The sequence below is a fragment of the Coenobita brevimanus genome, chromosome 108, assembly GCF_032717465.1.
Source record: "Coenobita brevimanus isolate Jiangsu-jjx chromosome 108, ASM3271746v2, whole genome shotgun sequence".
In the NCBI taxonomy this organism is placed as follows: domain Eukaryota; kingdom Metazoa; phylum Arthropoda; class Malacostraca; order Decapoda; family Coenobitidae; genus Coenobita; species Coenobita brevimanus.
The window spans coordinates 12,416,062-12,433,430 of NC_137061.1; the positions used below are offsets into that span (position 1 = coordinate 12,416,062).

A 17,369-nucleotide genomic window follows, 5' to 3' on the forward strand; every position below is an offset into this window, starting at 1 on the left:
TTTTCTATTAAGAATTGATTTGAAAACTTTTGAAATACAGGATGTTAAAGCAATTGGACGATAGTTAAAGGGTTGGGAATGGTCACCCTTCTTTGGGACTGGCTGAATGAGAGCAAACTTCCAGCAAGAAGGAAAGGTACAAGTTGATAGACAAAGGCAAAAGTGTTAGCCTAGGCAGGGTGTAAGCACAGAAGCACAGGTCTTGAGAACAACAGGAGGGATTCCATCAGGCCCATATGTCTTATTATCGGCGTATGCTCCATAGGCAGGCCTGGATGAGGTACAGAAGGAGAGGTTTTGGGATGACTTAATACGTGTACTAAATGGTGTGGGGGATGATGAAACTGTAGTATTACGGGGGGATTTAAATGGCCATGTAGGTGAAGCAGCTCAAGGATATGAAGGAGTACATGGGGGATATGCATCTGGTACATGAAATGAGGAAGGGGAAAGGATTTTCGAGTTTAGGGAGGTAATGAACATGATTGTGTGCAACACACATTTTAGGAAAAGAGTAGGTTGATTATATACGAGTCAAGGGGAAATAACAGCCAGATAGACTATTTCCTGGTCAGGAGGGTTGATAGGAGGTTAGTGAGAGATGGTAAGTTATAGGAAGTGAGGAGTGTGTGCAGCAACATAAGTTATTGATTTGTGACATGGTGTTTAAGGAGCGGGTGATGAAAAGAAGACCTATGCACCTAGGAAAATAAGGAAGTTGGAAAACCAAGCAGTTAGGGATGCCTTCTATAACGAGATGAGGAGAGTGGTGGCTGAACAGGAAGTGTTGGATGGAAGTGTTACTAAACAGTACACGGCCCTCAAGAGCAACCTCTTGAGAGCTACTGATTCACTATGTGGATGGACAAGAGGCCCACCAAGACATAAAATGACATGGTTGTGGGAGGAGGGTATAGAAGCTGCAGTTAAAGAGAAAAGAAAGCTTTTCTGGGAATGGAAGAAGGGTGGTAACAAAGAGGAATACCTGGCTGCCAAGTGTACGGGTAGAGAAGTTTACAGGGCGAAATCCGAGTCACAGAGACTTTTACTTGATAACCTGTATCATGTGGAAGGGAAGAATATGATTTTTAGGGTGACAAATCAGATAAAGAGGGAGAACACGGATATCATAGGTGAGCAGTGTGTGAAGAATGATGAAGGAAGGGTTGTATTGAACAGTGGGGATATTAAAGATGGATGGAGAGAGCATTACAGCCAGTTGCTGAATGAGGAGTTTGACTGGGACAGGGAAGTTTTGGAGCCAGCAGATCCAATGTTTGGCCCTCAGCCTTTGATAGATGCTGCTACTGTGAGCACGGCAATGGACTGAATGCAGATGAGACAGGAAGCAGATGTGTCTGGGTTGACTGCTGAAATGATGAAAGCCTCAGGAGATGTAGGAGTGAGGTTAGTCACTGACATGAGAAATATGATTATATATAAGTGTGCTGTCCCAGATGATTGGCTGAAGAGTGTACAGTAATTGTATATGTGAACAAGGGGAAGGGTGTTGTTCTGGAAAGAGGATATTATAGATGGATAAAGCTTTCAGACCAGATAAAGAAGGTAATGGAGAGAGTTCTAGAAGGTATGATTAGAGAAAGAGTGAATACAGATGAGATACAGTTTGGGTTTATGCCAGACAATGGGACCACTGACGCCATATTCACTGTTTGACAGCTTCAGGAAAAATATATGGGAACGAAAAGGAAACCATACTTTGTTTTTGTTGATTTGGAGAAGGCCTTTGACAGAGTCCTTAGAGAAACAGTGAGGTGGGCAATGTGAAAGCCTGGGATCAAGGAGTGGTTGGGTAGGATTGTTATGGCCATCCACAGTATGTGGGTGCTCAGACCCAGGCACGGGTAAATGGAAATTTGATGAGTTTTCCGTGAATGTTGGTGTGCATCAGGGGTCTGTCTTGAGCCCCTTGTTGTTTATCATGGTACATGAAGCCCTCTCACGTTACTTCAGAAATGAACTCCCACAGGTGATGTTGTATGCTGATGATTTTGTGTTCACTGCAGAGAATGAAAGGGTGGCAGAGGAAAGATTTATGATGTGAAGAGATGGTATGGTGCACAAGGGCTTAAGAGTAAATGCAGATAAAAGAAAAGTGATGGTATCTAGGGCAGGTGGTGGTACTATCAAGAAGAGGGAGAGTGGCCACGTGCAATTTGTCACAAGGGTGCGGGAAGTAATTCCACCCTGTGCAGTGTTTGTGATAAGTGGGTGCATAAGAAATGAAGTGGTATTAGAGGTAGACTGCAAGACAATGTTGATTTCATGTGTAATGTTGATTTCGTGTGTGCGGTGTGTCGGGGAGGGCATGTGGATACTGCCAGGCATGAATGGACTGAACTTTCTGGTGAGTCTCTTGAATGTGCGGAAGAGTTTTGTTATTTGGGATACATGTTATACACTGAAGATGGGGCAGAAGCTAGCTCTGTGGCTAGAGTAGAGTGAGGAGTGGTTGGAAGAAGTTAAGGGAGCTGTTGCCTCTCCTGACATTGAGAGGGCTCTCTGTCCGTGGTATGGGATCTTTGTATGTGGCATGTGTTAGAAGTGTAATGCTGTATGGCAGTGAGACCTGGGCAGTACAGGAAGAGGATATTCACCGGCTCAAACATACAGAAATGGCAATGATTAGGTGGATGTGCAGTGCGTCCTTAAGCGCAAGGCCTGGGGGGGGGGGGGCTAGGTTTACGATAAGAGTTGAGAGGTAGGATGGGACTGTAGTGTATTGGTGTTGTGATAAGGGGAGGTAGATGGAGATGGTTTGGGCATGTGGAGAGAATGAGGGAATATAAATGGATGCAGAAAGTGAGAAGTGTTAATACTGGGGGTAGGTAGTGAGAAGCAGACCGAAAAAGACCTTGGACAAGGTCACTGAATGTGACCTCAGGTTTAAGGGACTAAGTAGGGAAGCTGCCAAAGATCAAGCAGCATGGACAGCTGCCGTTAGGTGACCAAGGCCGATGCATGCAAGCACACTGGAGCCTTCAAAAACGAAAATGAATAACGATAATGTGTTCACAAGCAGCTGAAGGTGACTCATGTCTAACATCTCATGTGATACTGCTGAAATAATAATATTGTACTGTCTCTGTACTTACAGGAAAGTAAACACTCTTAAAGAAACAAAGAAAGAGAAAACTATGAAGGAAAGAGTAGAAACAGGATCCAGAAAAAAAGAAGAGATTAACAAAGCCAATAAATATACTGCACTCGCCCAACTCATGGTAATTTCCTTCTGAACTCAAGCCACGAGCTGGAAAAATGTGAGTTAAAAAAACACATCTTATGGGGAAAAATATATTTGAGTCTGCCATGGTGTCGGGTAGCCTAGTATAACATTACCGGAAGACCTCTTAACACCAAGGAACACTAACATTCTGTCTCAGAAGTATGTACTGCATATCTTATAATGATAATACACAATATTAGAAGACATTACATATCCTAGTATGATAATAAACAATACTGAAAAGCATTTACCTTAATCCTACTGATGACAATGCTTACATCGATGAGAGATGGGTGGCGGTTTTGGCACACTAGCCTATGGTGCCTCATGCTGTTGCTGCATTAATGCTTCTTCAGCAACCTCACTCATGAAGTCCTCAAAATCAGCCGCAGAGATAATGGATGCTGTGTTGCCGTCATCATCATCTGCGTGGGAAGGGCCAGGCTGTGGCTCAGGCTGTGGATCAGGCTGTTTTTGGCGGTATAAGTAGCGTGTGATCAACTGCTGGTGACACTGATTTAAACAGCATTTTCTTATAACAGGCAACAGCTTATCAAGATTTAAAACAATTTCATTACACCTTGTTTCATTTCTGTCATCTGCCTTGATCTTTTCTTTGGCCATATCCACAAAAGCAAGCACTTCACTTAACACTTTCATGGGTGGATCAAGAGTTTCAACCACATTTTCCACATTTGCTTGCCTTTCATTTTCTAGCCTAGCCACATTCTCATTATCTTGGATGATATCAATGATCACTGCCTCCGTGGCCTCTTGTTGCTGATCGTTAACAACTTCCATTACGGGGATGCCCTCGCTCCTGCAGAAGGCACGTGCATCCTTGACAAACTGGTCATACCAATCAATCACAATGTTGCTTGTTGCCCATGCTTTGGCCTGCTGATGCCAGTACATGTCACTCTCACTCATGTCCTGGAGGTTCCTAAAAGCATATGGCTTCTTAGCTTTATGAACGACATAAGGCTTCATCTTGAATGAGCCTTCAGCATTAGTGCAGTGGATGAATGTATACCTAGACTTGTCTGGCTTCCGACCCAGGGCCTTCTTCTGCTGCTTGCCAATGTATGCAGAGCACGGCAAGAGTTTCCATTGTAGGCCAGTCTCATCCATGTTAAAGACTTAATGGAGTGTAGCCGCATCTTCCATCACTGCCTTAAGTTCTGTGGGGAATTCCACAGCTGCTGCTGTGTCTGCTGATGCCCTCTCCCCAGCTGCATGGATATTCCTGAAGCCTTTCCTTTTCAAAAAACTGCAAAACCAACCTGGACTAGCTTGAAACTGCTTGTCTACAACACCAAGGTGTCTGCAGACTACAGTGTGGAAGGTTTTGGTTTTCGCACGAAGTAATGGTCCATCCACTGGTATGTTCAGCCTAGCCTGGCAGTGGATGAACACATCAAGGCATATCTCCATCCAGATAAGGGCATCATGTGGACAGCAGCAGCACCCATCCACTTTCCCAGATCCATAAGCTTTTACACACTTCATGATCTTGTCCTTACTTTTGTAGATAGTGCAAACTGTGGATTCGTTCAGACACAGCTCCTTGGCATTCTTGGACTTCCTCTTGCCATTGTCTGTCCTCTGAATTAGCTCTATTTTTCCAGTGCAGCTCAGTGGTGGCTTCTGCTTCAGTCCTTTCCTGGATGAAGAACTCTTTGCTTGATTGTTTTCAGCCATGGTGAAGCACAAAAAAAAGCAGGAAAGCATAAAAAGGCAAGAAAGAAGTTCGCAGGTTGGTGTACACGTGTAAACTAAAAACCCCACTTGGTAGGCCTAGTTGCAGTACTGTCCACTAGGTGTAGGTGGTGTGGGTGGAGAAAGCATTGTTTTGATTGGCTGCACGATCACAAGGACTGTGTGCTTAAATATGATTGGCTTCCAGTCGCAGCTACAATACCGTGAGTTAAACATCTCCTCGGAAATGTAATTTTCTAGTGGAAAAATGCGAGTTAGAGCATTTTCCGTGAGTTTGGTGACAATGGTGACTTAGATAATGACACCGTGAGTTAGATAATTCGCAAGTTAGTAGTGCTTGAGTTATGCTAGTGCACTGTACATTAATTACTGGTAATATAACTTACTGGTGTCCCTTGTAGTAATTTTGGTAAGGGAATCGTAGGTAGAATGGGTTGTTGCCAGTCTCATAGCCCAGCCTCATGAAGTTCTGCCGCTGACCCGACCCTTTCTGCCCACATCCGTGAGTCTTACCCCCGTATATCCCACGACCTCGGGTTTTCTGCCAATGTAAAAGAGAATACTGGCCACTATGGAGAAGTGACTTACCTAACCTGCAGAAATTAATAACAATGAGGATCTTTCACTCTGCTAGTTAGGCTAGATGAAGCTACATGGTCTGACTTGGTTAGATAAGGTTTGATTAATGCTTTAATAATGTCAATTTAGTGCCAAAACCAGAGACAAATAAACTAACATTAGCTATTAAAGCAATATTCAAACTTCACCTAACCAAACTAAACTGAACATAACCTCATCTAGCTTAACTAGCCTAGCCGGTAAGGTTTTGCCCCACCATTATTAATTTCTGCAAGAAATGCCATCCATCCATCCATCCATTATCCAAACCTACATTGTCCCATAAGGAGTGTAGAAGCCCGGGGCCAGGCAAGTTGGTCCTGACATTTAAGATGAGAGTGACCAGCCTCACTCATCCCTGAGAAATGTAATTCATCAAAAGTGCTCACAGAAAAGATATAATACACCATACACTGCATTTGCCCCTCCAAAAAAAAAAAAAAAAAAAAAAAAAAACAGAGAGAGAGAGCTCACAGAAGAGATATAAAACACCATACACTGCATTTGCCCATATGTAAAAAAAAAAAAAAAAAAACGTAAAAAATAAATAAATAAATAAATAAATAAAATAAAAATATGTTACATGGTACTGGTACTGTGTATGTACTCTGTATAGCTACTTTTACAGTTATAAACATTTTAGTCAGTTAATCCATTTTTTCATTACCTCCCCACATTTGGCCAATAGTAACACAGAAAAAGGTTAGCACTTAGAACACTGGGAGGGGAGAAATGATTTCTAGACAAATTACAATGACAAAAGTTTGACTTTATGCTGAATCATTACCAAATTAATAACATTTATTGTTAAATCTCTCCATTGATTTTTTTTTCTTTTTTTTTTTTACAAAGTCATAAAACCTCTTGCAGATGACTAAACAAGGTTGGGAATTGGTCTCACGCTCAAATTATGTGGGTCTTGGTTATGTTACATGGTGTATGGATAGGATAATGCCTAATATGGCTGTAACTCCTTAAGACTGCAATTATTTCAGGTAGGGTACCTTCCACAACTGCAATTCGGGGGTGTTTTGGTGACTTTCACCAAGGGCAAAGTGATTGTGTTCTGGCTAAAGAGGAAGAATTAATACACCTGATCGCAATCCGCGCCTCCGTAGGCCTAATGGTTACCACACAATCACACGTCAAAGTTAAAAAAAAGTTTATCATAGTTACCCCTCGAAAACAATCGAAAATGTGAAAATTTTGATAACTACCTATTTTTCTTATTGAAACAGGTCATTTCAAAGTGTTTTGTCACACCAACCATGAAAACAGATGTATGTAGGTGTGGGGAGATTACTAGACTGTGGGGAGATAAAGTAGACTGTGGAGAGTAGACCTGTAGGTACAGAGGTTGGAAATAACCAGTTTTTCGCATGAAAAGAAAGCATCTCAGTGTGTTCTGCAACATCTACCATGAAAACAGCTGTATGTAGGTGTGGGGAGATAACTAGTGTGGGGAGTAGGCCCACATGGCCTTGGTGGTAATTGGGGAGAAAAATTTTGGCAACAACCAAATTCTCTTGTATAAACCCTCCAATTCAATGGGATTTGTCATACCAGCCATAAAAGCAGGTGTGTATGTAGGTATGGGAAGATAAAACAGGTGTGGGGAGTAGCCCTACAAGGTCTCATAGTCATTCAAAAACTAACACTGACATATATAAATGTTTATAACCATCAAGGACATCAAAATAAAGTTGATTATTCTTTTTCATGCAAGGAAGAAGGAACCAAAGGCTGAGCCCACAAACACTTCCTTAAAAAAAAAAAAAAAAATCAAGATACATTCATTTCTAGATGCCTGGACACACTGATTCTGAAAGACTGGAGATCATAGGAAGTAGAAAATACACACAGAGGGAGACAGTTCCAGAGTTGACCTGTTGCATAAATGAAGGACTGGGAGTAACAGTCAACTCTTGGATTAGAGAGTTGGACAGAAAAGGGGTGAAAGTTTGTTGCTAGACGGGTGCTACGCACTCGTAGTAGAGGTGGAGGGATGCAAGCAGACAGTTCAGAGGAGCAGTGACCATTGAAACAGCAACAGAAAAGAGATAAAGAGGCAACAGTGTGGCGAAGAGACAGAGGTTGAAGGGAGCCAGTAGGAGGAGAGTTGATGAGAAAAAGCCTTTGACTCCACCCTATTGAGAAGAGCTGTATGTGGGGAGCCTCCCCACACATGAGAGTTGTACTTTAAACAGGGGTGAATAAAACCCGTGTATAAAGTCAACAACTGAGCAGAGGTAAAGAAGGCATGGAGTCGGCTTAGCACACCCAATCTCTTGGAAGCAGATTTTACAAGAGATGCAATATGATCTTTCCAAGATAAGTCCCGAGTCAATGAAACCCCAAGCATGTTCAAGGATGATGCTAGATTAAGCTGAATATTATTAAACTTTAGTGGGTACTCCTGTGGAAGATTTTGTCATGTTGATAGGTGTAAAAACTGAGTCTCTGATACATTAAATACAACCAGATTATTTTTACCCCAGTCAGAGATAAGAGCCAAGTCAGACATTAGGTGTGCCATAGCCTTATCCCTTGTTTGGTGAAGTAACTGCTGAGATGGACGTTGCAGAAACCGAATGGAAAGGTGAAGGATGGAATCATCAGCATACGAGTGGATAGGGTTAGATGTACAGCTTAGAAGGTCACTGATGAACAAAAGAAAGAGAATCGGTGATAGGACAGAGCCCTGAGGAACAACACTGTTAATAGATTTAGAAGAAGAACGATGGCTGTCTACAACAGTGGCTATAGAATGACCAGAAAGGAAGCTACAGATGAAAGCACAGATAGAAGGATAGAAACCGTAAGAGGGCAGTTTGGAAATTAAAGATTTATGCCTGACTCGATCGAAAGCCTTTGAAATGTTAAGTGCAATGGCAAAGCTTTCGCCAAAGTCCCAAAAGGAAGATGACCAGGAGTCTGAAAGGTAGGTGAGAAGATCGCCAGTGAAGCGTCCCTTACGGATCCCATACTGATGATCAGAAAGAAGGTTGTGATAGGAAAGATGCTTAAAAAATTTTCAGTTAAGAACAGACTCGAAAACTTTTGACATACAGGATGTTAACGTAATTGGACGATAGTTAAAGGGTTGCGAATGAATGGTCACCCTTCTTTGGGACTGGCTGAATGAGAGCAAACTTCCAGCAAGAGGGAAAGGTACCAGTTGAATGACAAAGGCAAAAGAGTTTACCTAGGCAGAGTTTAATTACAAAACCACAGTTCTTGAGGACAACAGGAGGGACTCCATCAAGCCTATATGCCTTGTTAGTATTGAGGCCAGTGATGGCAGAAAATACATCAGCTGAAGAAATTTTAATGTCAGCCATGAGGAAGTCAGAGGGGAGCAGTGATGAAGGACCAGCACCAGAATCGTCTAAGGTGGAACTGGAGGAGAAAGTCTGAACAAAGAAATCTGCTTTATCAGTAGAAGAAATTGCTACAGAGCCATCAGAGTAGAAATGAGGAAGGAAGGATGATGAGGTAAAGTTGTTAGAAAGGTTTTCGGCAACGTGCCAGAAGGAGCAGGAAGAATTCGAGTTGGAGAGTTGAGAGCATTTTGTACGGATGAAATTATTTTTAGCAGGGCGAAGAACAGCCTTAGCACGATTCAGGGTAGAAACATAAAAAAGATGTGAATCAGGGGTGGGTTGGCTCCGGTACCTTTTATAGGCCCTCTACTTGTTGTGGACAGCATTAGAAAAAGCGTGATTAAACCAAGGCTTTCTTCTATCTATCTATCTATTGCCAGATGCCTCAATCCCATTTGGGGTGGCCACAAACAAATCGCCTCCACGTCGCCCTGTCCCCCGCCATTTCACTGCCCTGCTCCCAACTCACACCCCCCTCTCTCATATACCTCTCCCCCCCATCCCTCCATCTCATCCTCGGCCTCCCCCTCACTCTTCCCCCCTCCACCTCACTCACATACACTCTATTCGTCAGTCTCTCACCCTCCATCCTCTCCACATGGCCAAACCACCTCAGTGTATTCCTCATAACGCTTCCTATCACATCCATATCCACACCACAACAATCCTTTATATACTCATTCGTTAGCCTGTCTCTCCATGTGATTTCACAGGCTCCTCTAAAATAACTCATTTCCACTGCTCTTACTCTTGACTTGTGTCCTTCCAACAATGTCCAAGCTTCACTTCCATATGTTAGAGTTGGTATCACAATACTGTCATGTAGTAACTTTTTCACTTCCATGCTCACTTCCCTGTTTCTTATCACTGCTTTCAAAGAACCAGCAACCTTTCTTCCCTGCTGTACCCTTTCAAGCACTTCACCCTCCAAATCTCCATCCTTACTCATCACACTACCCAAGTACATAAACGTACTCACATTTTCCAATTCCTCACCATCCAACCTCTCTGTACATTCACTGACTTCATCTCTCTCAAAGACCATCACTTTACTCTTCCCTACATTCACCTTTAGATTCCGTTTCTTACACACTCTCCCAAACTCATCCACCAAGCCTTGCAGCTCCCCTTTGTCTTCACTCAACAACACAGTATCATCTGCAAACAACAGTACAGGGAGTTTCCAAACACTGTCCTCTCTCACCAGGGCCACTCCAACATCCACTACCCTACCTTGTACCTCTTCTATTACCCCATCCATGTACAGTTTGAACAACCATGGAGACATGACACATCCCTGTTTCAACCCAACCTTCAAAGAGAAAAATTCACTCAGTTCACCATCCACACGCACTGCAGCCTTTGCACCATCATACATACTCTTCACAGCATTCAACAACTTCCCATCTACTCCATATATTCTTAATACTTTCCACAATCCTTGTCTATCCACCCAGTCATATGCTTTCTCCAAATCCATGAAAGCTGCATACAACTTCTTTCCCTTCTCTAGAAACTTTTCCACTAAAGATCTAAGAATGAATATCTGATCTACACAACCTCCTCCCTTCCTAAAGCCTCCCTGTTCTTCTCCAACTAATTCCTCTGTTCTTCCTCTAACTCTGTCAATAAGTATCCTACCATACACTTTTCCTATTATACTAAGAAGACAAATTCCCCTATGATTACCACACACTTCTTTTTCCCCTTTTCCTTTGTACAAAGGAATAATTATACCTTGCATTAGTCAAAGGATATCAGAAAGGAATGTATGCTTCCCAGCCTGAGAGAATACCCTCCATAATGTGCAAGGCACACTCAGATGGCTCCCGGCCATGGATGCAATAATCATTCCAGGGAAAATCAAAGAAGTACTGCCTGCGGGCCTCCCAGTCCACAGCTCCAAAGTGCCACAGACGACGTTTCCTTGGAGGGTCCACAGGCCGTACCGAGGCAATAGAACAGGTTAAGGTAATAAGGTTATGATCGGAGGAGCCAAACAGAGAGAAAAGGTTAACAGTGTAGGCAGAAGGATTAGTTGTAGGGAAGAGGTCAAGTATGTTGGAGCTCTCTCCAAGGCAGTCAGGGATACAGGTCAAGTGCTGTACAAGCTGCTCTAGGTCATTAAGAATAGAAAAGATGTAGGCTTGTTCACCAGGTGGATCAGTGAAAAGAGAGGAGAGCCAAAGTTGATGGTGAACATTGAAATCTCCTAGAATGGAGATTTCAGAGAAAGGAGAAATGGATAGAATGTGTTCCATCGTAGAAGTACGATAGTCGAAGAAATTTTGTCAGTAGAATTAGGAGATAAGTAAACAGTGCAGATATAGTTAGTCAGAGAATGACAGGACAGCTGAAGCCAGAGAGTAGAGAATTCAGAAGAATCAAGTTCAGGAACATGAGCAAGATAGGTCGTTGTGCATGTATACACAACAGCCACCTTTGGCTTTGAAATGAATATAGAGAAAGTAGGAGGATAAAGAAATGGGTTTGCTGTCAGTTGCCTCAGACAGCTGAGTCTTTGTTAAGAAGAGAAGGTGAGGTTTAGAGGAGGAGAGGTGATGTTCAACAGAGTTAAAGTTAGAGGAAAGACTGCGAATGTTGCAGAAATGAAGAAGTGAGTCAGACAGTGGTTCCACGCATGTACAGTCATCACCCGGAGAGGGGTGGATGGTGGGGGCATTTATGGTCCCCCTCCCCCCCCCCGGGGACTCTGAGGCATGATTAGTTGTTGCCATTTTACTTACTTAATTTTGAAAAAGGTAGTGTAGTGTGTACTGTGCATGTAGACTGGTGTTGACAGTTAGAGAAACTTGTATTGGAGAGCATGCTGGCCTACTCTCTGTGTTACTAAAACACTGAAAAAGTTCAGCAAAGGGGGATGGTTAGGAACTAGTCCTGAGGGCTGATGAAACGGGAGCTCCAGCTCTCCCTGTCATCAGCTTTCCATCCACCTTGGGAGTACTGCCCTGCTCAACTGGTGCTACAGTCTACTCCTCCTAATTAATGCTATAGATGCATGCATATGAAAGGGAAAAAAAAGAAATCAATAATTCGTTTCCGATTTCTCCTTTTACTATCCTAACTTATCATTACATTTATTTATCACACTCATCATTACACATTTATCACACTCATCATTACAATTATCACATTATCATTACACTTTATCACACTTACCATTACAATTTCGGCAAGAACCTGATACCTTTCGGGGGTCTGTAGGGGGTGGGAGGGTAGTGAGGGACAAGGAGGGAGTGATGGGGTGGGGTTCGGTGGAACACAAGGCTAGCACAGTCGAAGGAGGGGCGAAAGTGGGTAGGAAGGGACACAGGTGATGGTGGGAGGAGAGATGCAGGTGTGTGGAGGGGTGGGAGGGTGATGGGGGACAAGCAGGGAGTGAGGGAGTGGAATAGAAGGTGGCATGGAGGTGGCCCAGACGGGGGGTGCCCCCCCACCACCCGGGTTGGTCCGATCCCCCCTTCACGCCACCTCAGTGGTGAGTTCTCATTGGCCTGAAGCCATGTACATCATAATCGGGGCGGAGGAAGCACTCCACAGTTTTTTACAGGCCCCGCTCAACTGATGCGATCAGGCATTTTGGCATAAAACTCAAATCGGATCAATTGATGCGATTGGGTTTTAAGGAGTTAATTTAATGTCATTATATCATAATTTTATCTCCAGACTCAGATGTCATGACTTTGTAAAAATCAACAACCCATAACATTTATGGGTACTACAAGATGAGAGTTACACAGAAATTCAACCTGTTTTCTTATAATCCGTTCTCTTTAGGAAAATAATCTTAGAACTAGATACATCACGGATCAACATTTGATTTTTGAACAAAAAAATAATGAAGATAAACAAAATATACCTATAAACCACCTGAATGCCCGACAGCATGTTTGCTGCTGATCCCGACGACTGGAACAACATCAGTACACCAAACAAAGTTAAATGTACAAAATATAAAAACCATAAATAGCAGTGAAAGCCTAACAGAAGAGGCATCAAACCCTAACTGGAGGCTTCATCCCCCAGACCCCCAATGATCACAGGCTACTGTACTGTACCTCACAGCATACAAATTACAATGATCTATCTATCTATCTATCTATTGCCAGACGCCTCAATCCCGTTTGGGGTGGACACAAACAAATCGCCTCCAAGTCGCCCTGTCCCCCGCCATTTCACTACCCTGCTCCCAACTCACACCCCTCTCTCTCGTATACCTCTCCACCCCATCCCTCCATCTCATCCTCGGCCTCCCCCTCCCTCTTCCCCCCTCCACCTCACTCACATACACTCTCTTCATCAGTCTTTCATCCTCCATCCTCTCCACATGGCCAAACCACCTCAGTGTGTTCCTCCTAACGCTTCCTATCACATCCACATCCACACCACAACGTTCCTTTATATCCTCATTCATCAGCCTATCTCTCCATGTGACTCCACAGACTCCTCTTAAATAATATATATATATATATATATATTACAATGATAATATATATATATATATATATATATATATATATATATATATATATACTGCATACATACACAACATACAGTAAAACCTTGATATAACGGACTTCAATAGACCGGATTTCGCTTTTATCGGACTCAAGCAGCTATCGGACTAAATTCCTGTATTGGAAAAAGTCCGATAAAGTCAGAAGCAGTCCAGACTGCCTGACCTCTTCAGCTATGTTCACCACAATAAGGTAAATAAAAGACATCTTTATCAACATACAGTAAAGTACAGTAAAATCAAATTCTGACAGTTTAGAATATGATTATTTGAATTTCGATGCATTTTGGAGTGGTCTGCCTACCTCACTTTTCGATGCAAAATCGCGAATTTCGATGCTGTCACGGGCTTCATAAGCAGAAACAGTCAAAGATCATCACCTTCTTCAGGCCAATTACTAGGATGTTGCAAGATGCAACCATCCAAGAGGGTGAGGAGGAAGATGTTGACACTGCAGATGTCCAGATACTCAAGGATGATTCTCATGTTGAGGAATTTGGGTTGGATACCTTCACAGAGGAGGCTACTTCAACTAAGTGGTCCACCCCTGCCACACACCACCAACACCAGCCAGCCAAGTGATGATATTCCATAACCTAAGGTTAGTACTGTACTGTACAGTGTGCTGTAACTACTGTAATAAAAACTGTGATGATGTTGACAAACTGTAACAAATTTTGCTGTATTCTACACTACAGTACAGTATGGGAATACAGTGCAGAACTACAGTTACTTAACCACATTTATAGTTCATACAGTTTACAGGGAGTGTGGGCAAAAAATCATGATTTTACGAAGTGAAGTTGGGAGGCCCTGGACCCAAATTGATATTTCCCATAAGAAGTTCAGTTTAAATTTCGATGTTTTGAATTTAGATGCGGTTTTTGGTACATATGTCCATCGAAATTTGAGATTTTACTGTATTATTATATGTACTGTACCATTTGATTAATGTAGTGAAGCTATAACACAGTACAGTACCACAATGGTAGTCAAAACAGTTTAAAAACTGTTCCTGCAACCCAGACTAATGTCTAATATATTGGAAAAAGTCTGGATTAGCAGGGGGAAGGCCGGATGTCGCTTTCGTCGGAATTTCGCATTTTTCAGAATGGTTTGGGCCCCAATTAGTCCGTTATAGTGAGGTCTTAATGTATATCTATCTATCTATATACTGTATACAGGTAACTCGCACGGAACACGATCTCACGGAACGCGCTCACAATTATACACGGTAAGGGCTGGGATACATATAAGACAACGTAAGATTAAAAAACCATCATGAAAACTACAAATTAACGCAAGAGAGGCCTTTGAAAGATCAAATCCTCGAACGTCACCGCTCGCAATTATACACGGTAAGGGCTGGGATACATATAAGACTACGTAAGATTAAAAAACCATTATGAAAACTACAAATTAACGCAGGAGAGGCCTTTAAAAGATCAAATCTTCGAACGTCACCGCAGCGCGCGATTTGTTTTGATTATGTGACGATCTAGGCGGGAAATTATTCAGTGAGTGAGACATTCCCGAGTACAGTAGCACAGTATTTGTAAGTTAAATATTTAGAGTACTGTACTGTTCTGGTAAGTTTATGTGCAACTTAAAGTACTATTAAATAACGTTAAAGCAAGAAATAAAGTCTTATAACCAGTTTACCTGATAGGCGTCAGAATATTGCCTTTTTTATTTGTTCGTTTTTTCCACAGTACTGTACAGTATTTGTAAGTTAAATATTTACTGTTCTCGTATGTACTGTACTTGTAAGCACTTAAATAAAGTTAAATCATTAAATAAAGCCTTGTAACCAGTTAACCTGAATTATATGATTACCCATGATCGGCGTCAGAATATTGCCTTTTTTGTTTGTTCGTTAAACTCTTACTGTACTGCTTTTCTACAGTACTGTATTTGTAAGTTAAATATTTACTGTTCTGGTATGTACTTGTAAGCAATTAAAGCACTGAATAAAGCCTTGTAACCAGTTAACCTGATTTATATGATTACCCATGATCGGCGTCGGAATATTGCCTTTTTAGTTTGTTCGTTAAAGACTTATAATAAGAGAAAAATACATTTTTGTCTTGGTATCTTTACCTATTTGCTCAGGTTTGCTGTAATGGTTTGGATCATTTGATGCAATGCAAATTGTAGAAAACTGTGAAAACTTTCGGGAAGTGAACGAAAATCTGGGACATGAGACTGACCTTGACTTCACCCTCTCGTGTGTCATCTGTCAGTTCACCACCTGATATCGTGATGAGTAGATGTACGATTTTTTCGCTCGTGGCCATGCCTAACCACACATGGTTACACCCATTATCTCGACCCAGACAGAAAATACAATCTTTTTCCTCCCTTGCAAAACACAAACAACCACCCTGTTTACGAGACAGCAATATATATTGCGAAAATAACAAGGTAAAATGATCAAGATGAACGTAAAATGATAGAGAAAGATGAACATGTTATGACGGAAGAAGTACGTTTTCCCTGTCTGTAAACGTATTTATTTCTGCTTTGTATCTGTATTCGTAATAATTAGACTTATTGTTAGTTCTGAAACTGCATTACGATTCTATTTTTAGCCATACTCGTGGTGTGGGAGCTGGAAGTTGTGACACAACTTCCTTATTGCTAATCGGACTGACCCTCCACTTTATTCTTCCGTGGCAGAGTCTAGCCTTGGAGGACGTGCAGTTTTCTCATTTAGGACTGAAAAATCAACTCTTTCGCTCCCTTTTCCAAGCATGGGCACAACAAATAACGTAAAAAATAACTCGAAACTACCATAAACATATATCAAAAACGTGAAAACGTATTCATAACATTTTTTTTTTCCAGCCATTCCTAACAGATTATGTACTGATATCATTCGACATCACAGCACTGCATTTCTAAATTAAATATGTACTGTTCTGGTATGTGCTTGTAAGTTAAAGCACTGGTACCAGCTAACCTGATTTATATGATTACCTATGATCGGCGTCGGAATGTTTCTTTGTGTTTAAATACAGTATTTGTGTGTTGAAGTTTTGCTATGGAGTACTGTATTTGTGAGTTATAACATTAAATAAACCTTCTAACACTTAAAGTGCTTTCTAGTGATTACCAGTGACAGATAACAGCAAAACAACACATTTGGGGGGTCTAGGGAGCAAAATATGGAGTAGTTTAAATATACGCGATTTCGCACCTAACACGGCACGGTAAGAACGAAACCCACGTGTTCCGTGCGAGTTACCTGTATATATATATATATATATATATATATATATTTATAAGTGGCTGGGGAATGGCTGGGAGAAGGAGGGAGGTGAGAAGACAGGAAGAAATCAGTAGGATAGAAGTTGTGGAAGCAATGAAGAAAGTTAAATTGGGGAAAGCCCCAGGAATTGATGGAGTGTGTGGTGAAATGCTGAAGCTTGGGGGAGAGATAGTAGTAAAATGGATGTGGAAGATGTGCAGATTGGCCTGGGAGGAAGGTAGAGTCCTGGAGGATTGGAAGTCGGGTATAATTATTCCCTTGTACAAAGGAAAAGGGGAAAAAGAAGTGTGAGGTAATCATAGGGGCATTTGTCTTCTTAGTATAATAGGAAAAGTGTATGGCAGGATACTTATTGACAGAGTTAGAGAAAGAACAGAGGAATTAGTTGGAGAAGAACAGAGAGGCTTTAGGAAGGGAAGAGGTTGTGTAGATCAGATATTCATTCTTAGATCTTTAGTGGAAAAATTTCTACAGAAGGGAAAGAAGTTGTATGCGGCTTTCATGGATTTGGAGAAAGCATATGACAGGATGGATAGACAAGGATTGTGGAAAGTATTAAGAATATATGGAGTAGATGGGAAGTTGTTGAATGCT

General features: G+C 41.8%; 1 protein-coding gene across 2 annotated transcripts in view; it reads right to left on the reverse strand.

Moving 5' to 3' along the window:
- The window catches only part of mRpL15 (mitochondrial ribosomal protein L15), a 70,615-nt gene that overhangs the window by 29,382 nt on the left and 23,864 nt on the right, over positions 1 to 17,369 (reverse strand). The window contains exon 2 of one of the 2 annotated variants that reach the window (XM_080285832.1): positions 5,353 to 5,507. In XM_080285832.1, coding sequence (XP_080141958.1) covers positions 5,353 to 5,507 — 155 coding nt within the window. Of the gene's footprint in view, positions 1 to 5,352; positions 5,529 to 17,369 lie in introns of both variants that reach the window. The other variant, XM_080285831.1, reaches the window with a different exon arrangement.